Source organism: Balaenoptera musculus, chromosome 12, assembly GCF_009873245.2.
Source record: "Balaenoptera musculus isolate JJ_BM4_2016_0621 chromosome 12, mBalMus1.pri.v3, whole genome shotgun sequence".
Lineage (NCBI taxonomy): Eukaryota > Metazoa > Chordata > Mammalia > Artiodactyla > Balaenopteridae > Balaenoptera > Balaenoptera musculus.
The window spans coordinates 51,979,683-52,003,514 of record NC_045796.1 but is presented as its reverse complement, the minus strand read 5'-3'; the positions used below and the strand labels follow the sequence as shown (position 1 = coordinate 52,003,514).

Sequence of the window (23,832 nt, the reverse complement as noted above, 5' to 3'; positions counted from 1 at the left end):
AGGAAGCTATTGCAGTATACTGGGCAAGAAATGATAATAACTTGGTATAAGGCAGTGATTCTCAACTGGGGGGCTGTTTTGCAAACCAAGGGATATTTGGCAATGTTCGAGACATCTTTGGTTATCACTAGACAGGATGGGGGGTTTGGTGCTGCTACTGGCATCTAGTAGGTAGAAGCCAAGAATTCTGCCAAAACATCCTGTAGTGTATAGGGATACTCCCCACAACAAAGAACTATCTAGCCCAAAATATTAATAGTTCTGAGGTTGAGAAAACCTGATATAGTATATAGAGAGGATAGATTTGAAAGATAGTTAAGAAGTAAAATGGATAGCACCTTGTTATAGGTTGGGTACTGAGGAAAAGGGAAAGGACAATTTCTAAATTTCTGGCCTGTACAACTGGGTGGGTAGTGGTGCCTTCATTCAATAAAGACAGAATGATCTGGAGGTTAGAAGTCCAGAAGATGTTGCCCAGTGGACAAGAACACTGTATTTTCTTCCCCTCTGTTAACTCTTTAGCTGCTGTGTTTAATTTTCTTCCACATTATTCATCTCATTCCTTCCATTTCTAGTTATAATGCATCAATTTCCTGGACAAGAATAGGGGTTATTGTTGGTGGAGATTACAAACACTCATCTTTTCTCAGTTAATAACTTAATTGTCAATTTATAGACAAATAAATTATTAATTTTAATAGAAAATGATCAGAAACATTTAATAAATAATTAATAATTTTAATAGAAAACAATTGATAACCAAGTAAAAGCAACAGCAGAATTTAGGAACTTAGCAGAGAAAATAGCTCTGGAGGAGAGTGGTCTGGGAAAGTCCGGTAGAAGAAAAGAAAGGGAAGCAATACTTGAGGGGGTGAAGGGAATAAGGTACCAAAGAGTAACTGCCTTTATGTCACTGTTTTTTTCTAGTCCTCACTTCTAAGTCCTGCCTTGCTTGGGTCCAAGGCCTCATCCTGTACACCGTGTAGTTGTTAAAATCTCAAACCAGTGTCAGTTCATGATTACAACTTTAGCTTTTAGCTTCCTATTTGTTTACTGATCTGCAGGGATTTTCCTACTTTCTGGCAAGCTCAAAATATGTTTAGTATATTTTAAACATTTGTAACACAACATTTGTAGTGCTATTTTATATTTTCTAGGGTAATCTGGTTAAGGTTCTTAAACTTGAAGCAAAGAGGATCCATAGGAGTAGGAAATTGCTGGGAAATTTTTAGATAAACTATATCTAGAGATAGTTTATATTCAATTTTGTATTTTTATAAAATCTCAAGTAAATGATTTATTTAGCATTTTTGTCATTTAGGTTATATGGCTCATGTACAAATAGACATATTTTTACTTTTCAAAGATTATACTGTCAGGTCATTAGAAGAGCCAGAAACAAAAATCCACAATTAAAATATCATATATATGCTACTCACTTTTTAGGTTCTGGAAAAAAATTGTTAATTTCATGATATTCTAGTAGGGAAAAGCAATATTATAGATTTAAGTGCATGGAGACCCTAAGAACAGATTAATAATAGATTGGTAGGTTAAGTTAATTAAATTGAAATTAATAATTAAACTTAAGGACTTATTCAATCAAAAATAAGAATATATTTTTATGGGGAAAAAGAATATGTAACTTGAAATGACTATGCTTCTTTGACAGTAAGACACAAAGTGCTAAAGGAAAAAAGTCCCCTATTGACTGAAGAGTGCATTGTGGACTTTCTAGTTTTTAATTTGCTATTTATTATAATGAAAATGCTATAGATAGCATTAGAATGTCCAAGAATAAGTCTGCCTTACTTAGATTATTAGGCAACGACACTGTGTGATTCTAACTCAAGCCAATGTATCTATAGTAAATAAAAGACTGGATATCACTAGAAAGTTGGTGCATGCACACACACACACACTAATGTAATTTATCATATTAATATTTTTAGGAAGAAAAAAAATCTATTGATGTTCGCCATAAAAGCTTGAAAGAGCATTTGGCAAAATCCAACATCTTGATAGAATCACTCCATAACATGTAAATAGATGGAAAGTTTCTTAATATGAAACCAAATATATGTATATCAGTTCAAAAGTCAGAAATATGCTTATTGGGGACACTGTGGTATATCTACTGCAAGAATGAACAAGGCAAGGATGTCAATTATCACTTTTAAACATTGAACTACATTACAGACAGTATAAGAACAACTAGGTGGATAGGGAAGGGAATCACCACATATCTTGATTAGAGGGGTTCTCCAAGATTAGTCATACCACTCCTTTTTCAAGGTTATGTGAATAGAAAATACCCTAATATGGGAACGATAAGTAGGAAAGAGAAGTAAGTAAGCATTAGAAGATTTCTGTTTTGTATTCTTTAAAAATCAGGAAAACATAGACTCTGTGATATAGAAGATCTAAGCTGAGAGAAGACAAACAGATTAGTTGAAAACCTTTTTACTGAGAAATTAGATGAAATTAAAGAAAGCTACATGACATAAAGGGGTTTAAATTAATTAAATTAAATCAATTAAAATCAGCATTTGAAGCACTGAAGTGTAGAATTAAAACTATAGAAAATGAAATCAGTGATAAGGGAAGCAACTTAAGAAGCTCTGCCAATGTGTAGAAAGAGAGTAAAGAATGAAATGATTTTTTAAAAAAATTAATTTATTTTATTTTTGGCTGCATTGGGTTTTCATTGCTCCTTGTGGGCTTTCTCTAGTTGTGACGAGCAGGGGCTACTCTTCGTTGTGGTGTGCAGGCTTCTCATTGTGTGGCTTCTCTTGTTGTGGAGCACGGGCTCTAGGGACACGGGCTTCAGTAGTTGTGGCATGCAGGCTCAGTAGTTGTGGCTTGTGGGCTCTAAAGTGCAGGCTCAGTAGTTGTGGCGCACGGGCTTAGTTGCTCCATGGCATATGGGATCTTTCTGGACCAGGGCTCAAACCCGTGTCCCCTGCATTGTCAGGTGGATTCTTAACCACTGCACCATCAGGGAAGCCCAAGAATGAAATGATTTTAAAAAAATTAAGTAAGTCCTCTGGAGGAAAGAGGTCTTAAAATGTGAACTTATTAAAAAGAAGTGGTTGAAATAAGAAAATTGATCATAACAATGAATTGAGTATAAGTGAATATTTGTAGTTACTGCTTGCTTATATATTTGTGAATTTTGTTCCCCTTGGAGAGAGGGTTTACAGATCCTGAGTGACAGTATCATTATTTGTGGCACTGATAACTAGGGTAATATAGAGTCAAGTATTTTGGAATTTAAGATACACCTTCTACTTTTCAAATTACTAGAAAAGACAAGGGATCAAAGTAAAAATATTTCTTAGAGCAAAAACTAGAAAGCAGAAGAAACAGCAAAAAATAAAAATAAAAAATAAAAAGCGTGAAACAAGATCAGGCATTCCTTGTCAATGACAGGAAATATAAGTGGGTTACATTCCTCTATTAAAAACTAAAACTTCTTCTGATGTGGCTGAGTAGGCTCCTAGTCAAATGACCTTCTTGCAGACAACAATAATACATTCTGAACAAAATATGTAACACAACTATTTGAAGGTCCTAGAGAGTGAAAAAAAGTCAGAAAGATTATAGAGGGGAGACAAAACTTGGAAGAGGGTCCAAAATGGAGAGAATTTCCTGTTTTTAAAAATTTTTTTTTTCTTTCTTTTTAAAGAATGGCTATCAGCTTTAGGACAGGTAAAGTTAGTGCTGCATTGGATGACTAAAATTCTGATAGAAAACCCACAGTCTTTCTGGCCAGAAGAACCAGATGGCAGAGTTTAGGGCAAGCATTACTGCTGGAAAATGAAAAACGAATCCCACTGAGAACTAGATTGGTATAGCCCCAAGTTTCAAGTTCTGTGTATAAATTCTGCCCAAATCTCTGACTGGCCTCTGAACCATACATTTGCAGAGCAAACCACAAGCTTCCTAATGATAGGGTACTGAACTGAGATTCAAGTTTATAGTTTGAGTCCAACCAAGGTAATTTCCTGCTAAAACAAAAATATCAACACTCTTCAGAAACAAAATCCATAAGGTCCAGGAGACCATCTCAAAGTGATGAATGAGGAAATATTGACCTGTCCTCAAGAGAAAAAAACCATCAACAGATAGCAACCCCAATATGACCCAGCTGTTGGAATTAGCAGACAAGGGCTTTAAAGCAAGAACTATAACTATAACTTTGGGGGAAATGAGGTAAAAAAAAAAATGTTCATAATGAATGAAAGGATAAGGAATATCAGCAGAGAAATAGAAACCATAAAAAATGTACCAAATTTAAATTCTAGAACTAAAAAAGACAGTATCTTAAATAAAAAAATTAACCTAAAGAGCTTAATAGCAGAATGGAGATAACAGAGCAAAGAGCCAGAGAACTTGAAATTACCCAAGGTGAAGAATAGAAAATGACAGAAGTAAAGAAACAGAGACTTAAGAATTTGTAGAGCTATAACAAGCTTTCTAACATATTTCTAATTGGAATCCCAGAAGGCAAGGAGAGATAATGGGCAGAAAATCTTTTGAATAAATAATGACTGAAAATTTCCCAATCTGGGGTGAAGATATAAATTTACAGATTCAAGAAGCTCAGTTAAATGCAAGCAGAATAAATACAAGAAAACAACTGCTTAGGCACATTGTAGTCAAACTGCTAAAAACCTAAGGTAAAGAGGAAATCTAGAAGGCAGCCAGAGAAAAATGACATTAAATACAGGGGAACAATGATTAGCTTTTGATGACTTCCATTAGAAACTATGGAGGTCAGAGACAGTGGAACAACATCTTTAAAATGCTGGGGAAGAAATTGTCAACCTAGAATTTTATATCAAATAAAAATTTCCTTCAAGAATAAAGACAAAATAAAGACATTCTGATATGAAAGAAAACTAAAAAATTTATCAGCATAAGATATGCACCACAAGATATTCTAAAAGAAGTTCTCCAGGTAGAAAGGAAATATTAACAGACACTTGGATCCTCAAGAAGAAATGAAGAACATCAGAAATGGTAAATATTGGAGTAAATATCAGTAACTAGTTTTTCTTCTTAATTTCTTAAAAATAGAAATGATATTTTATGAGAAATTATAACATTGTCTTGTGGGGTTTATAATGTGTGTAGATATGATCCATATGACACCTATAGCATAAAGGAAGGTGTTTAGATGGACTTATATAGATGGAAGTTTTCTACATTTTTTTGTGTGAAGTGGTATGATATTAATTCTAAGTAGAGTGTGAAAAGTTAAGGATACAGGCATACCTTTAAGATACTGTGGAGATATCCAGACCACTGCAATACAGTGAATATTGCAATAAAGTGAGTGACACAAATTTTTTCGTTTTCTAGTGCATTTAAACATTATGTTTATACTATACTGTAGTCTATAAAGTGTGCAATAACATTATGTCTAAAAAAGCAACTTACACACCTTAAGTAAAAAATACTTTATTGCTAAAAAATGCAAACCATCATCTGAGTCTTCAATGAGTTGTAATCTTTTTGCAATAGTAATGTAACTGAAACCAGGTTTGGCTGCTTGCCATTCATAAGCCACTAATTTGAGAGGCAAGCATCAGTAGAAAAGAAAGGTGCTTTAATCAGAAGAGCTGGCAATCTGTGAAGAAGGTGGACTTGTGTCCAGAGACCAACTCCAAAGGTTCTCCTCAACCATGACAGTTTTGTTTTTTTTTTAATTAATTAATTAATTAATTAATTTTTGGCTGTGTTGGGTCTTCATTTCTGTGTGAGGGCTTTCTCTAGTTGCGGCAAGTGGGGGCCACTCTTCATCGCGGTGCACGGGCCTCTCACTATCGTGGCCTCTCTTGTTGCGGAGCACAGGCTCCAGACGCGCAGGCTCAGTAGTTGTGGCTCACAGGCCCAGTTGCTCCACGGCATGTGGGATCTTCCCAGACCAGGGCTCGAACCCGTGTCCCCTGCATTGGCAGGTGGATTCTCAACCACTGCACCACCAGGGAAGCCCACCATGACAGTTTTTAAAGGGAAAAATGGGGGCGAAGAATCTCAGTGAATCATCAAGGCAGGAGGTTTGGTTCTGCATCATTCTCCATTGAGTGCAGACTGGCTGACTCTTTCTTCAGATGTTATCTTGCCTGTGTGATCTGCCTGCAGGATTGCTAAGGAGGCTGTTGGGTGTAGAGAGCTAGTAATTTTTTAACTGCTTAATTCTTCATTCTTACTTTTTTTTTTTTTAAAGATTTTTTTTGATGCATTCTTACTTTTTATCTAGGAAAATAATCAACAGGTTAGACAAGGTACGGTGTATATTCAAGAGAGCATAAGTCGGGAGTTAGTTTCAATTGCTTAATGATCTCATTCCTATAATTAGGTTCTTTTAAGGTTAGAGGGGAACAGAAATGGACAAAGAGGAAAGGGGCAAAAGAGCTGCTTTCAATAACATCAGAGATCACTGGTTGTAGATCACCAAAACAAATATAATAATAATGAAAAAGTTTGAAATATTGCGAGAATTGCCAAAATATGACACAGAGACATGAAGTGAGCAAATGATGTTGGAAAAATGGTGCTGATAGACTTGCATGACACATGGTTCCCACAAACCTTCAATTTGGAAAAATGCAGTATCAGCAAAGATCAATAAAGCAAAGCACAGTAAAATGAGGTATGCCTATATATATTGTAACCCCTAGAACAACAGGAATAAAATAAAGGCCAGTTGACAAAAAGGAATTTTAAAATATATTCAAATAATTGAAAAAAGGCAAGAAAAGGTGAACAGAGGAAGAAAATGTAGAGGAGACAAAAAGAAAACAAGTAATAAAATCATAGACCTAGGGACTTCCCTGGTGGTCCAGTGGGTAAGGCTCCATGCTCCCAGTGCAGGGGGCCTGGGTTCGATCCCTGGTCGGGGAACTAGATCCTGCATGCATGCCACAACTAAGAGTCCACATGCCACAGCTAAAGATCCCGCATGTGGCAACGAAGATCCTGCATGCCACAGCTAAGTCCTGGTGCAGCCTAAATAAATAAATAAATACATATTTTTAAAAAATCATAGACCTAAATGTTAAATGAGCTAAACATTCCAGTAAAACGTAGAGGTTATCAGGATGGATTAAAAAATATCAAGAGATATACTTTAAATATAAATATAGATTGAAAGTAAATGGATGCAAAGAGATATATTCTACAAACAGTAATAATATGAAGCCTGATGTGTGTGGGCTTATTAACGTCAGATTAAATTGACTGCAGGCCCTGCTGGTCCCTTTGGCCCCACCAGAGGATGCTTGTGCTGGACTCTGCTTCTCTGTCCTCAGTTCATGGCAGCAGGGGTCCTGTGCCCCTGACTCCCTGGCCTTGGTGCTGGAGTTTGTCCACTAGGGATTACAGTTGTGGGTAAATCAAGTATTATGTGGTGGTTTGTGGAAAACAGTTTTGAGCCTAAGATCAGTTCAACAACAGGGCATCTTTTGTCTAGCACCAAAATGAGTGACATAAATTCCTAACCTGGGATACAGCTACACAACAATAATTTTCTGCCTTACCACCGATGTTCATTTATAATGATTTATGATGCCAAAAAGGAGACGTATTTTCAACATTAAGGAATGAATTAAAAGATCTTTGACAGCAAGTCCCATCTAATTTTGTAGTTGATGTGGCAGGAAATAAGTGCGATATTATTGCAAAAGGTGAGTCATGGAGAGAGATGCTAAGGATTGCACTGACTCAGCCATACAATTTTTGTAGAGATCAGTGCAAAAACCACAGTGAACTTAAAGGACTCTAAAGAAGTTACTCAAAGAATTCCATTCACTCACACCAACCCCCCCCCACCCCATTTGGTAGTAAGGGCTTCTGACTCCAAAGACAACCTTTAGAGTCAAAGTGAAAAAAAGCTGTTGTTGGCTGACCCTCAGCCCCTCACACTTGATAATGAAATAGTTGGTTCTAAAAGTTAACAGGGGAGTTCGAATCTCTGCGACTAATTTTCGCCTGGCTGGTTTTGAGTCTTCTTTGTGCACAGGAGATTCCCCAAAATACCCAAGGTCTGTTTTCTCATTGAAGACTCCAGTCATGATATTTCTGTTCATTGAATTCTGTTATAAAAAGAAACTCTGGTGTGAAAAACTACTTCATTGGTGTCTGACTTTACTGAAAATAAATATATAAGGTAGTATTTTTGCAGTGAAGGTTTTATGTAACATTTTATTAAGTTTCTCTTTCGTGGTTCTTAAAAAAAAAAAAGTCTGTGGAGCCTGTAATTTCCCTGGATCCCCATTATCACTGTTATAAAGGATTGCACCATTTAAAATGGCATAGGATATCTAAAATGGAGGCTGGCAATTATTATTTGAATAAAAAATGGATTCAATTTATAGGACTATTCATAGGATTGATGGAGAGAATTTCATCTTCCTGCCATCTCTAAAGCAGTTTTCATTGAAAACATTAGCCAAGGATACACGTGGAAAATTAACATGAACAACAATAAATGTGTAGATCGCCCTAATTTTTCCTTCAGATTTTTAAATTTGTGTGTCACTAAACACACTATTGGTACTTGGCAATGAATAGGAATGAGCACATAATAACATGGATGAATTTCAGAAACATTAGGCTGAGTTAAAGAAGCCTTATACAAAAGAATATATACTCTGTAGTTTCATTTTTATGAAGTTTTATATAATGTTTTATGGTTTGCTTTGGAGATTTTAGTATATATCTTTAACTTATCACAGTCTACCTTCAAGTGATATTAGACTGCTTCAGGTATAGTCTAAGAACTTTCCACAGTATACACCCATTTCTCTCCTCCTAGTCTTTATGCTATTGTTTTCATACATTTTATTTTCACATATGTTATAAATCCCACAATATATTATTATTTTTGCTTTAAATAATTATCTTTTAAAAGAATTTAGATAATAATAATAAAAAAAAGGCTCATATTAACCCACAGTTACCATTTCTGGTGCTCTTTACTCATTTATATATTCCAGGGTTCCATCCAATATTATTTTTCTGCCTAAGGACTTCCTTTAAAGATTTCTTACAGTTCTGGTGTTCCGGTGATGAATTCTTTCAGCTTTTGTATGTCACAAGAAGTCTGTATTTGAAAAGATATTTTTGCTCAGGATAGAATTCTATGTGGACAGTTTTGTTTTTTCTCTTTTTGACCTTTAAAGATGTTGCTCTACCATGTTCTGGCTTGCATTGTTTCCAATGAGAAGTTGCTATTGTTCTTATCCTTATTCCTCTGTATGTAATATATATTTTTGCCTCTGGCTGCTTTTAAGGGTTTGTTTGTTTGTTTGTTTCCTCCTTTGATCACCAATTATAAGCAGTTTGATTATAATATGCCTTGATGTGGTTTTATTCATGTTTCTTGTGCTTGGGCTTTAATGAGCAACTTAGATCTATGGGTTTATAGTTTTCATCAAGTTTGGAAATAATTTGGCCATTATTTCTTCAAATATTTTTTCTATCCCCTCCTCTTCTCCCCTTCGGGTCCTGCAATTCCACATATATTGGGTTGCATAAAGTTGTCCCAGAGCTCACTTATTCTCTGTGCATTTTTTCTTAGTTTTTTTTCTCTCTGTGCTTCATTTTGGCTAGTTTCTATTGCTATGATTTAAAGTTCACTAATATTTTCTTCTGCAGTGTCTAATCTGCTATCATTCCCATCCAGCATATTTTTTTTTGTCTCACATATTGTAAGTTTGCATCTCAAAAAGTTCTTCTTGGGTCTTTTTATATTTCCCATGTCTTTATTTGATATGCTTGCTCTTCCAGCTGCTTGAACACATGGAATACAGCAATAACTGTTTTAATGTTCTTGTCTTCTAAATTTATCACCTATGTCATTCCTAAGTCTGTTTCTGTCAATTGATTTTTCTCCTTGTTCTGGGTCATATTTTCCTGTTTCGCTGCATGCTTGGTAATTTTTTATTAGATGTTAGACAATATGAATTTTACTTTGTTGGGTATTGGATATTTTTATATCCCTATAAATATTCTTGAGCTTTATTTTCTTTCTTACAAACAGTTTGATTCTTTTGGGTATTGCTTTTAAGTTTTATATGGCAAGACTAGAGCACATTTAGTCTAGGACTAATTTTTCTCACTACTGAGATAAATCCCTTTTCAGTCTTCTGCTCAATGCCCTATAAATTTAGAGGTTTTCCAGTCTGTCTGGTGGAGACAGGCACTCTTCCCAGCCATGTGTGAGCCCCAGTGATGGTTTCCTTGAGTACTTTCAGATGATTCTTCTCCTGGCTTCAGGTAATTTCGTCACACACATATGCTGATCAGTACTCAGCTGGGGACTTAACTGGGACCCTCAGCAGATCTTTAGAGCTTTTTCACTGGGCAGCTGTCTTTTCTCTGGTATGCTGCTCTGTGAACTCTAGCTGCTTTTTCCTCCCTGGACTCTCACCTATCTCCTCAGCTGGGGAGACTTCCAGGCTCTGTTTGGGTTCCCTCTCCTTGTGCAGAGTGCTATAAACTTCCCCAGACACTAAGTGCATTTGTTTCCTATTCTCAGGGATAACTGTCCCTTTTTTCTGGTGTTCAGTGTTCATATAAAGCTATGATGACCAGGTCTGGGATTATGGAAGGCCACTCTAAAAGTCTGTCCACGATAGTGGATTCAAGGAAGGCTTGTTAGAAAATGTGGGATTTGAGCAATAGATTGTATAGTATTAGAAAAGAAGGTAGAGGTAAAGTCATGAGCTTGTGCTGACTCTTCTGCCTAGGATACGCTTCCTTCTTCTCTGCTTGGTGGCACCCCGCTTATTTTTCCAAGGTGCTCTAGTCCCATTGTTACCTGCAAAGCTGCCTTTGAACCCAGGTAAAATGAGCAGTTCGTGTTCTATATAGTATGTTTATACCTTGTATCCCTTTTTACCTTGTATCATGGTTATGATCTGGTTGTGTCTGTCAGCTGTGACAAGTCCAGCTGGTCACAACATGGTTCTGAAAAAGCCTATGAGTTTTAACTTCATTAAAGACCTTCCTCAAAAATTCTAGATATACCAATTACTGGCTGGGAATTCAGCAAATTATTTTAAAAACTCTGAGTATCAGTTTCTTTATCTGTAAAATGGAGGTAGAAATATTTACTATGCAGGGTTATTGTAATTTGTGTACAGTGTCTAGCAAATTGCCTGGCTCCTAGTAGGTGTTCTCTAAATGCTAGTTCCTCCTTTTATTTATCTTTTGTCTTCACTCATTTCAGTGCAGACAAATAATAGGAATTCATTAATGTATGTTGAATTGAATATAAAATTGTAATATACCATCAAATGGGAACATTTAATTAGCTGTATTATCTATACATCTAGTAAAATACTGTTTGAACTCCAGTTAGATTTTTTAAAAGAAGCTAAGTAGCTCTTCCTGCTTACGTGGCCTAAAGGCTCCATTTTCTTTTAATCTATACTAAAATAAGAATCTCCTGGAAAGGTAAATCAGATTGGTTCCATAGAGCCATATAATTATTTTGTGTTAATTTATAGGAAAACTTTTATTTACCTATCTTAAAAGTTTTTCTTACTCTAAATCCATATGTACTTATATAAATAAGTGGGCATCCTGGTCGTTTTGACACTGGGTTTTTAAGGAAAAGATCTGCATATCCATGTGCATCTCCAAAGTATTTATGTAGATCCTTGTAATTACTTTATAAATCCTCTTTGCATGTATTTCATCTGTAAGTCTTATTGCAGTTATTCATTGTGGAGAATGTAGAGGTTCTTATACCATTCTCAAAAAATGAATGTCCTGGGACTTCCCTGGTGGCGCAGTGGTTAAGAATCTGCCTGCCAATGCAGGGGACATGGGTCCGATCCCTGGTCCGGGAAGATCCCACGTGCCACAGAGCAACTAAGCCCATGCGCCACAACTACTGAGCCTGTGCTCTAGAGCCTGAGAGCCACAACTACTGAAGCCCACACTCCACAACTACTGAAGCCTGCGCGCCTAGAGCCTGTGCTCTGCACGCAACAAGAGAAGCCACTGCAATGAGAAGCCTGTGCACCGCAACAAAGAGTAGCCCCCGCTTGCCGCAACTAGAGAAAGCCCGCGCACAGCAACGAAGACCCGAGAGAGCCAAAAATAAATGAATAAAAAATAAAATAAATTTATAAAAAAAAGAATGTCCCATAATTCCAGTACTCTGTCTTATATGGCCAAGTGCTCATTTAGCTCTGTTTAGAGATCATTGAAAAATAATAGGCAAGAACTTCTGTTGAATTTTAAAATAATATTTAGTAAATAATGACAAATGTTGATATAAATGTACTATAAAATCTTCATGTCTAAGAAAAATAATATTAAACAACTAATATTAAAAATTTTGGTAGCTAAATAGCATTTCAGGAGATGGATCTATTGTATTGATAATTAGCATAATATTTGAATTGCAAAAAACTCTTCAATTTAATGAGTACAGTCCTTTTTCACTTAAGTGTCCTGTAAAAACCTAAAGGTTTTCAAGCCAAATGAATTCTGTTTAGAATTTTGTTCAGAAAATACTTCCCAGAACATAAAGTTTGAATTATATATCCTTGTAAAGGCTGATTTTTTTAAAAAAGTTAACCCTTTAAAAATTAAATCTCAAAGACTTAAAGGCATTGTTATACTACTTTAATTTTGCTGAGTGGAAATCTTTTAATCAAGAATATTACAAGTGGGCCTTTACATTTCTCATTGTCATTAACCTACTGAACGGTTCATGCCTGTTAAACTACATGTCAGAGCCTGCCTTATATGTCCATAAAAAAAGATATTCCGTGAGTAAGACCAAAATGTTACCTTAACATAAACTTTTATTACTGTAATATTTTAGTTTTAATTCTGTAACATTTTGTTTTTTGATATTCACTAGTGTTGTGTATGTTTCTTTCTCTAATAAATTTTCAAAGCGCTTGTTGAGGCATAATTGACATACAATAAATGGCACATACTTAAAGGATACAATTTTAAAAATACTGACATATGTATACATCTGTGAAATCACCACCCCAACAATATAATTAACATTTCCATCACACCCCAAATTTCCTCCTCCCCTTTTTCATCTCTCCCTGCCATCCCTGTCCCAATCCCTCCCTTTCCCAGGCAACTGATTTGCTTTAGATTATTATAGATTAGTTGGCTTTTCCTACAGTTATATATATGTGGAATCACACAGTATGGTACTCTTTTTTTTTGAGGGGTAGAAGGGTTTTGCCTCTTTTACCCCATATAATTATTTTGAGATTCATCTATTTTTTTGTGTGTATGAATAGTTTATCTTTTTTATTGCTGAGTAGTATTTCATTACACAGATATGCCACAGTTTATCCATTCACCTAATGATGGACATTTGGATTGCTTCTAGTTTTTGGCTGTTACAGATAAAGCTACAATTTTAGCTCTTATGATAAAGCTGCTATAAACATCGAATGTATTTAAAAAAGTATTTCATTTTTGATTTTTACCACTTACTGGCAATCATGGCTGTCAACTCTTACTGTATAGCAGTGTTTTTATGCACCTTCCCCAGCAACTTTGTAATTAGGGAAGACTATGAAAATACCTAACTTTAAACCCATTTCCTGCATTTACCCATTTTACTCATTCGAGGTATTGATTGTAGGAAAAAAAGATCTCATTTTGAAGAGATCCTGGCTAGCATTATCTTACCTTTTATAATATCTGGCTAGCATTATCTTACCTTTTATAATATCACTAAATAAAAATTTTAAATGTAACTGAATTTAAAGCCTGCATTATCTTACCTTTTATAATATCACTAAATAAAAATTTTAAATGTAACTGAATTTAAAGCCTGTAGTCCTTAATTAACCAAAGAGCTTATGCAAATACTTTCTTCACTATAATGATGTTATGATGAATATTTTCCTAAAGAGAATAAATGTTTCCTAATGACCATATTTTATTTCCATAAGTAAATGTGGCAGTTGAAATCTTAGTTATCAAATTTTCTTTAAACAAGGAAATATAGAAAGGATCCCATAATGTAATACTTAAAAAGAAAAATTGAGGCACAAACTAACTTGTGATTTTTATAATTTGGAAAACTTTTTACTGTTCTCATTTTTATACTTTTTTATTTTTTAAATCTCATTACTTTATAGAGTTGACTTTTAAAAGGAATATTTAATTAATTTATCTATTTAGGCTGTGCTGCACGGCTTGTGAGATCTTAGTTCCCCGACCAGGGATCGAACCTGGGCCTTTGGCAGTGAGAGCGTAGAGTCCTAAACTGCTGAACTGCCAGGGAATTCCTTAAAAGGAATGTTTTATGTGCAATTAAAATTCAACCTTCTGAAAAGAATATTCCAAGTCTCCATTATTAACAAAAAGTATGCAAAGCTTAAAATTTGTTTCTCCTTTCCATTTATTTATTCTTAACAATATGTGTGTTTATGTGTGTATATATGCGTATGAATATACATACACCATGGCACATATACATGTATATAAAAAACACTATTATAAGGCAACAAAAACTACCTGTTTATGATATATAATTACATTAACTTTACAGTCTATTAAGAATGGAGTTTTAATTTTTAGGTAGTTTCTTTGAAAGTGGCCTTAATGTTATTTACTTTAATGGAAATATATCAACTTGATATAAATATATGCACAGTTCTGTCTGTTGATGTGTTTTCTTAAATGGCAAACTGTGTTACACAGTCTTCTGTACTGAGAACTTTTATTATAGATGAGAAAAGGAAAATATAATTTGTTTCTCAGTAGAATCTGTGTGTTCAAATATTAAATACTTTTAAATAGATCATTTTTTTATGTTGAATTATTGATTTAGGATCATTCGTGATATCTTCCAAATTCTTTTCTTGCTTTTTATTATAGTTTAAAGCTAATTTGATTGAATGCCTTTTGATATTCTTTCTGTGATTGTTAATTTTTTCTGTTATTAAGAATATAATAAATTTTGTATAGTACCAGAATAGAGATTAGTTTTGGTTATTTTTCTTCTTTTTTGCTTCTTTATCTTTTTCATCAGTAGAAGGCTTTATTTGCCAGGCTAAAATATAAGCTAACATGTTTTAGGTGAAGTGAAAAGCTAATACTAATTTTTTCTTTCAGATCTCTATAAGAATGGACTCCAAAGAGCTAACTTTGTACCATTCATAGCTGTCCTGAAGGTAAGGAAAGTCACTTACTTATGTTCACTGACTAATAACATACTGATTGATAATCAAGGGCTTTTATAGGGTTGCTATGGTCTTGCATTCAAGCAGAATTTATTTTGATATTTGATGGTAATAGTTAAAGACTCTAAAGGAGAAAAGAATCTTTTTTATATAGTATTCATCAATATGTACACAGGAAAAATTACAAAATATAGTCTAAATTATTGTCCAGCTGCAGCATTTGATAGTTTACATTTTATAAATTTTAATTTGAGGTTTGCTTATAAATATTATAGTGGAATGTTTCAACTTATACATTGATTTCTGAAAAAATGTTTAATGTTCCTTGTTTCCTTCAGGTAATGGCCATTAACATGTTTTCCCAGCTATTAAAGTTGCTATTTTGGAGTAGCATTATTACAAAAATATTGTAATATATTTAAATGTGATTGCCATCAAGTTATCATGATATTATGTCAAGTTGAGGTACATAAATAGTTTAAATATTTGTGTGTATCATCACTGCATAGAGTTTAAAATAGGCTTTATTACAATATGATGAAGAATAAAGTAGCCTTCTTTTTCACTGTTAATTTTAGTAATTTTTTACACGATTATTCAATAATTCTACATTCTACCAATATTTATTCGGAACCTACTATGTGCAAAGTGCTACATTAGGCATAATGGATAATATAATCATTAACTAGGTTGTGTTTCTTGCTTGCAAGTCATTTATAATCTGGTTGGGCATATACTATGTACACAGATACCTATAACACAAAGCAAAATGTTTTTGGTAAAATAATTACCAAAAAGAAGCGTATATGCCAAAATATAATTCCTGTAACTCTCAGGCACATTTTTCCCTGTCCATAACAACATATCTAAAGAAAGGATAGAATTGTTGTTTTTTTTTTAAAAAGACCTAAAACCTCAAAAATTCTTAACCAAGAAGGAGGAGTAAAAACATTTTATATTCAAATATTCTGAAGATGTAGTCAGACAATCTTTTTGAAATATACTTTTGTTGGAGCTGTTGTTAGTGCTAAGCTTTATTCCCTGTGCTATCCAAACATCTGTTTCCTTAACCAATTTTAGGTTCCCAGAAGATTTTAGTTTCTCTGAGATAGTTTCAGATGTAGGAAAAAGTACTTTTTGAAGATTTATGCTGTTAGTAATTTTTTCCCCTTTGTATTCATGTTTTACATTTGAGGAGAAGGTAGATTTGCAATGTTTTCTCCACGCCAGGAATCCAAAGTAATGTGGTGTATGTAGATACCAAAATATAAACAGGGAAGCTAAGAAAAATAGATGCTAAAAATAGTTTCTTCATGTAGCATAAACTACACAAAATATAAAGAGATGGCTCACAAATGAAACAAACTAAAAGATTCTCAGGGAACTTTGTAGCTGTACTTTTTTTAACCCCAAACCTTATTTTTTGGTCAGTTATTTGTCATACTTTAACATATAATAGCATTACTAATAGACAACTAAATTGACCAGATTGAATTTAATTTCCTTTCCCTTTCCCACCCTTAACTTTTTTTTAAAGAGTAAGAAAAACCAAAGAGATGAATAATCTGATTTGAGATCCAACAAGAACTGAGATAATACACAATTTGAAATTAAATATGAACTGAAATTTCCAGGAAACTAAATACCAGATTGGATGAGAAAATATCTGAAAGGTCTCATTTATTTAAAAGACTTTTCACATGTAACAAAACATCAGTCTGATGAAATGTACACTAGAGCTGGTTTCCCTGGAGCTTTTTTGGTGGGCATATGAAGTTTCCCTTGTAAGGCAAAGTTGTTTCATATTCATTTTACCTATTCACACATGCTAGCATTACTCTTTCATTTTGCCCAGCTGAGAGACAGGTATAGTAGAAGTGGAAATACTAAATATCAAAACTTTGTTTTAAGATAGACTTAAAACAAATAGAGCCAATAAAATATTGCTACAATTTTTGTCAAAAAACAAAAAAAACAAAAAAAAAACAAATAGAGGATCTTAGTTTAATAAAAAGAGATTATAAACAAGATAGAAATTTATTTTGGGGAAAAGTACAGTGTAAAATCCTTTTTCTCCTTTACATTTTCCTCTGTAAACTGAGTGATAACAAGTTTGTAATTCACCACAAGAATTTGTGATTTGTTGCTTGGAGTATTGCAAAATGACCAAAAACTTACGTAAGCCATTAGTGAACAATATTTTCATAAGATAGTAAGAATGATGAGGAGGACTAATATGTTATTAAAAGCCATAGGTCTGGGACTTCCCTGGTGGTCCAGTGGTTAAGAGTCCGCCTTCCAATGCAGGGGACACGGGTTCAATCCCTGGTCGGGGAACTAAGATCCCACATGCCACGGGGCAACTAAGCCCGCACGCTTTAGAGCCCAGGCGCCACAACTAGAGAGAAGCCTGCGCACCACGATGAAGATCCCGTGTGCTGCAACTAAGACCCGATGCAGCCAAATAAATAAATAAATATTAAAAATAGTACAAGCCATAGGTCCATCAATAGATGAATAAACAAAATATAATATATGCATATAATGAAATATTGTCCTGCCATAAAAAGGAATGAAATTCTGATGTGATACATTATGGATAAACCTTGAAAACATGTTAGGTGAGATAAGCCAGACACAAAAGGACAAATATTATATGATTCCACTTATATGAGGTACCTAGGAAAGGCAAATTGATAGAGACAGAAAGTAAAATAGAGGTTACCAGGGGCTGGGAGGAAAGGGGAAAAGGGAGTTATTGTTTCGTGGGTGCAGAGTCTCTGTTTAGGATGATGAAAAGTTCTGGAAATGGATAATGGTGATGGTTGCATAACATTGTGAATATACTTAATGCCATTGAATTATACACTTAAAAATGGTTAAAATGATAAATTTTAAGTTATTTGTATTTTACCACAATTTATAAAAAAAGAAAAGAAGCCATAGGACTAGAAGGGATATAGTAAATGATCAGGTACATTTCCTCTAGAAACCGCTTGTAAAAAGCAAAGGAAAACAAAACAAAACAGAAAACTCTTACATATACTTTTTACTGCCTTTTAAATTGGGAGTTTCTTGTTTTTTTCTTGTACTTTCTTTGAGTTTATTTTGCTGTTCTTTTTGAAAATTTACTGAGATTAATTTTTATCTCATTTTAACCTTCTTTCTTAAATGCATTTAAGGCTATTTATTTCCCTCTGAATAGCTGCATCCATGAAGTTTTGATATTTAGTATTTCCACTCTCAAGTTCAAAGTGTTTTCTAATTTCCATTGTGATTTCTTCTTTAACCCATGAATTATCTAGAAGTCTATTTCTTAATTTCCAAACATATGAGAATTTTCTAGTTATCCTTTTGTTACTGTTTTCTTTTTTTTCTCTTTTTTTTTTTTTTTTTTTTAATAGGGAGCATTTTCTTCTTTCAAATTTTATTTATTTATTTTATTTATGGCTGTGTTGGGTCTTCGTTTCTGTGCGAGGGCTTTCTCTAGTTGTGGCAAGTGGGGGCCACTCTTCATCGCGATGCGCGGGCCTCTCACTATCGCGGCCTCTCTTGTTGCGGAGCACAGGCTCCAGACGTGCAGGCTCAGTAATTGTGACTCACGGGCCCAGTTGCTCCGTGGCATGTGGGATCTTCCCAGACCAGGACTCGAACCCGTGTGCCCTGCATTGGCAGGCAGATTCTCAACCACTGCGCCACCAGGGAAGCCCTGTTACTGTTTTCTTAATAAATGCTTAATTGCATTGTGGTCAGAGAATGTGCCCTTTGTGACTTCAGTTCTTTCAAATTTGTTGAAACTTGCTTTATGGCCCAATATGTGGATAATTTTTATAAATATTCTCAGCATTCTTGAAAATAATGAGTACTCGCCAGTTATTGTGTGATACATATAATACCCATTAAATTATCAATAGGTTTGTTAATTATGCTGTTCAAATCTTTATTCTTATATATTTTTCACATCAGTTATTGAGAGGCTTATGGAAAACATCTCCCACTATGACTGTGAATTTATCCATTTCTCTTATAATTCTGTCATTGACCTTACATATTTGGAGGCTCTGTTGTGAGTTGCATACAGATTTAAAATGATTCAATATTGCTTCTGAATGGAACTTTTAAAAGTTATTTTTTATCATGAAGTAGTAATTCTCCTTGTTTCAAGCATAGTCATTATTTCCTGATGAAGCGTTTTATCATGTCTGCTTTCAAATCTTTTTTTTTAATAAATTTTATTTATTTATTTATTTATTTATTTTGGCTGCATTGGGTCTTTGTTGCTGCGCACAGGCTTCCTCTAGTTGTGGTGAGCGGGAGCTACTCTTTTGTTGCGGTGCGCGGGCTTCTCATTGCAGTGGCTTCACTTGTTGCGGAGCATGGGCTCTAGGCACACGGGCTTCAGCAGCTGTGGCACGTGTGCTCAGTAGTTGTGGCTCGCGGGCTCTAGAGCTCAGACTCAGTAGTTGTGGCGCACGGGCTTAGTTGCTCCGTGGCACGTGGGATCTTCCCGGACCAGGGCTTGAACCCGTGTCCCCTGCATTGGCAGGCGGATTCTTAACCACTGCGCCACCAGGGAAACCCTGCTTTCAAATCTTTATCAGATAATTCTAACATCTCTGTCATCTTGATGTTGGCATTTGATTGTCTTTTTATATTCTGTTTGAGGTCTTTGTGGTTTTTGGTATGAGTGATTTTCAACTAAAACTTGGACGATTTCATAATTTGTCATGAGACTTTGAATCTTATATTTTTTAATTGATATTTTATTGTGGTAAAATATGCATAACATAAGATTTACCACTTTAACCATTTTAAATGTACAGTTCACTGGCATTAAGTACACTCACATTGTTGAGCAACCATCACCACCATGCATCTCCGGAACTTTTTCATCTTCCCAAACTGAAACCCTGTACTCTTTAAATAATCACTCCCTATTCTTCCCCTCCCCCAGATCCTGGTAACCACCTTTCTACTTTCTGTCCCTGTGAATTTGTCATTTCTAGGTACCTTATATAAGTAGAATCATATAATATTTGTCCTTTTTTGTCTGGCCTATTTCATTTAGCATAATGACTTCAAGATTCATCCATGCTGTAGCAAGAGTTAGAATTCCATTACCTTTTAAGGCTAATATTCCATTATATGTTTATACCAATTTTGCTTATCCATTCATCTGTTGGCCACATGCCCTAGAGCACTTGGGCTTCGGTAGTTGTGGTGCGTGGGCTCTAGGGTGCACGAGCTTCAGTAGTTGTGGCGTGCAGGTTCAGTAGTTGCAGCTCACGGGCTCTAGAGCACAGGCTCACTAATTGTGGTGCATGTGCTTAGTTGCTCCGCAGCATGTGGTATCTTCCCGGACCAGGGCTCGAACCCATGTCCCCTGCATTGGCAGGCGGATTCTTAACCGCTGCACCAGCAGGTAAGTCCCCTTCATTGTGTTTCGCTTTGCATTTCTTAAATGATTAGTGATGTCGAGCATCTTTTCCTGTGCTTCTTGGCCATTTGTATATCTTCTTTGTGGATCTTATTTAAACTTTCTGTTTTAACTGGCTATTTGGACACTCTTCTGGAAAGAGGAGAGGCACTGCCTTGTTACTGCCAGACATAGGTAGAAGTCTGGGTTCCCTATTCAGCCTATTGACACCTGAGGCAAGGGTACTCCATGTTACTGCTGGTGGAGGGGTTTAATTTCCGCTGACATTGTGGGGATGGGGAGGATGCTCATTATTGACTGGCAGGGATGAAAGTTCCAGCTCCCTACTTGGCCTTCCATCTCTCTTTTTTTTTTTTTTTTTTTTTTTTTTTTTGCCTCACCGTGTGGCATATGTGGGACCTAAGTTCCCCAACAAGGGATCGAACCTGCATCCCCTGCACTGGAAGTGCAAAATCTTAACCACTGGACCGCCAGGGAAGTCCCTGGCCTTCCTTCTTCGACATTAGCCTGGCAGGAGTGTTTGTGGGCCTCATTACATCCTTGTGAGAGTTTAATTCAAGGCTCCCTTCAGCCTTTGCTAGAATGGGTGGAGGTGGCACCACAGTTTTCTGTGGTGTTTGCTGCAGTAGAACTGTTATTGTCTAAAAGTTTTCTTTCTTGTTACGCTGCCATTTTCCTGGTCCTTTGGCTAAAGAGAGCAGGCTTTTGTTGGAGCCTCATTTGTCTGTGTCCGTTGGCATTTCTGGGTCGCTGGCTTCTTCCCTTCTAAGTCTGAGGTACATGAGTCAAAAGAAGACTAGAGAACTCACCATTCTATTGTTATTCAGGTCTTGAGGTCCTTCGCTGTCTTTCTTTCTTTCTCCTATTCAGTGTTTTCTTATGTTTGTTTTATATATAATTTCCAGGATTTTAAATTGTACATAGCAGGAGGAACAGGGGAATGTACAGCTACTCTGTCTTCCCAAAAGCAGAGGTCAGTTTATTAAAAGTTCTTGTCTGCTAATTCTATCATCTCTTGTCATTTCTGATTTTGTTTCTATGGTCTGATTTTTTTTTCCTGGTTGTGGGTCATATTTTCCTGCTTCTTTGCAAGTTTAGTAATTTGTGATGGGATGATGGACATTGTGATTATTGCACTGAGTCTCTGTTATTTCCTTTAAGACTGTTGACTTTTACTGGCAAGTGGTTTTTTCTTGCAGGTCATCCTGATCCTTCTGAGGCTTGTTTTTAAAATTTGTTATCGTGTCTAGTGTAACCTTTACTCTAGGACTGTTTTAGCCCTTCTTCTGGATGTCACCCTTATAGGTTCTCTACTGAATCCCCCCTCTTAGTGTTCACTGAAGTCTCTCTACTCTGGCTGTTCAGAATGCTTACATCTCCCAGCTTTGTGTGGATTGTTCTCTCCCCAGTCTTGTCACATTTCATCATGTACATGTGCAATTTTACATTCAACTAAAGATTACAGACCTTTTCTATGTAGATTATCTGCAGCTCTTTTTCTGTATAACTTCCTCCTTACTGAACTGTACCATACAAATTGCAACTGCCTCAGCTTTCCAGAACCCTGATATTGTCTCCTCAACTCATTTCGACTGCTGTGCTGAAGTCTAGAAATGACCTGTAGATGGAAAGCCAGGGGAAATATAATACTTGCTTGCCTTATTTACTTCCCACATCTCAGGGATTGCTGTCCTTTGCTACCCATTGTGTTATGTCTGACAGCAGATGTTTCACATGTTTTATCCAGTGTTTTAGTGATTTATGGCAGGAGGGCAAAATTGAGTTTCAGCTACTTTGCCTTGGTCAAAAGCATTAGTCTCTTTCTTAGTGTTTAGTTGTAAAGAAGAATAATGCAGGATTTTTTTTTTTTTTTGTAATTTGGGAGCTCAGAGCCATATTTTTCCATAGATACAAAAATATAAATAGGATAACTATAAAAAAAAAAAAGCAATGATGGGCACGTCTTTCTCTCCCATGTTTAGAGGATTTGTTAAGTAAAAGATGGTATAGTCACATGAGGGGATATACTACAGTCATTTAGAATGACACTTTCAAAACGCGTGATAATGTAGAATAATGCTCACGGATAATATGAGTGAAAAAAATACAATGTAGGAGTATATTACTCTCTCAGCTATGGAAGTAATATACATACATGGAAAATACTGGAAATAAATATCCCAAAATGTAAAGAGGACTTATTTCTGAATAATAAGATTATAGATGATTTAAATTATCTCTTTTAGACCTTTCAAAGATTTCTGGAATGATACTGTATTATTTTTATAATAAAAAACATTTTTAAGTAGGTAAATTTTTCCCCACCCTTCCTAGAAAATCAGCAGACCTGGATAAGACTACCCATATTCAAAACTGAGAAATCAGCAAAAAGCAAAGTGGACTGAACATGGGTCCCATGTACAGAGACTGTTAAAAAGATGAAATGACAGGCATAAGAAGGAAGCATCAGGAGCAGATGGGAGAGGTAGGCATGAACCAACAAGTAAAAGCACTTGAAGAATATGCTTTAGAAGAAGAATTATCTCAGGAAATGGGAGATTTTTTTCAGATAACACTTTGTTATATTTTCAAAGAAATTAGGGACTTTCCTGGTGGTCCAGTGGTAAAGAATCCACCTTACAGTACAGGGGACGCAGGTTCCATCCCTGGTCGGGGAACTAAGATCCCACATGCCACAGGGCAACTAAGCCTGCGCACCACAACTACTGAGCTCGTGTGCCTCAACTAGAGAGCCTGTGTGCCGCAAACTACAGAGCCCACACACTCTGGAACCCGCACACCACAAGTACAGAGTCTACACACCTTGGAGCCTGCACGCCACAACTAGAGAAGAGAAAACCTGCACGCCACAACTAGAGAGAAGCCCATGCACCACAACAAAGAGCCTGTACGCTGCAACGAAAGATCCGATGCAACCAAAAAATAAAATAAATAAATAAATAATAAATCTTTTTTTTTTTTTTTTAAAGGAGGGCGAAAATACAATAGGACTAGTTAAAAGAAAAAGAAATTAAAGTTATGGTACTGATGAAATAAGAGATCAGAGATGAAAAAATGTAAAATTAGATGAAAAATGAGCTGGCAGAGCTAAAAAAAAACAGACTGAAGGTGGACCCATTAAAAAAGTGAAAAGCGTTTTAGCAAAAGTAAGTTAAAGAATCAACACTACTGAAAATAAAA

General features: G+C 35.4%; 1 protein-coding gene across 2 annotated transcripts in view; it reads left to right on the top strand.

Moving 5' to 3' along the window:
* The window catches only part of AFG1L (AFG1 like ATPase), a 201,586-nt gene that overhangs the window by 82,152 nt on the left and 95,602 nt on the right, over positions 1 to 23,832 (top strand). For both annotated transcript variants that reach the window (XM_036872274.1, XM_036872273.1), the window contains exon 7: positions 15,127 to 15,185. In XM_036872274.1, the coding sequence (XP_036728169.1) occupies positions 15,127 to 15,185 (59 nt within the window). The remainder of the gene's footprint in view (positions 1 to 15,126; positions 15,186 to 23,832) is intronic.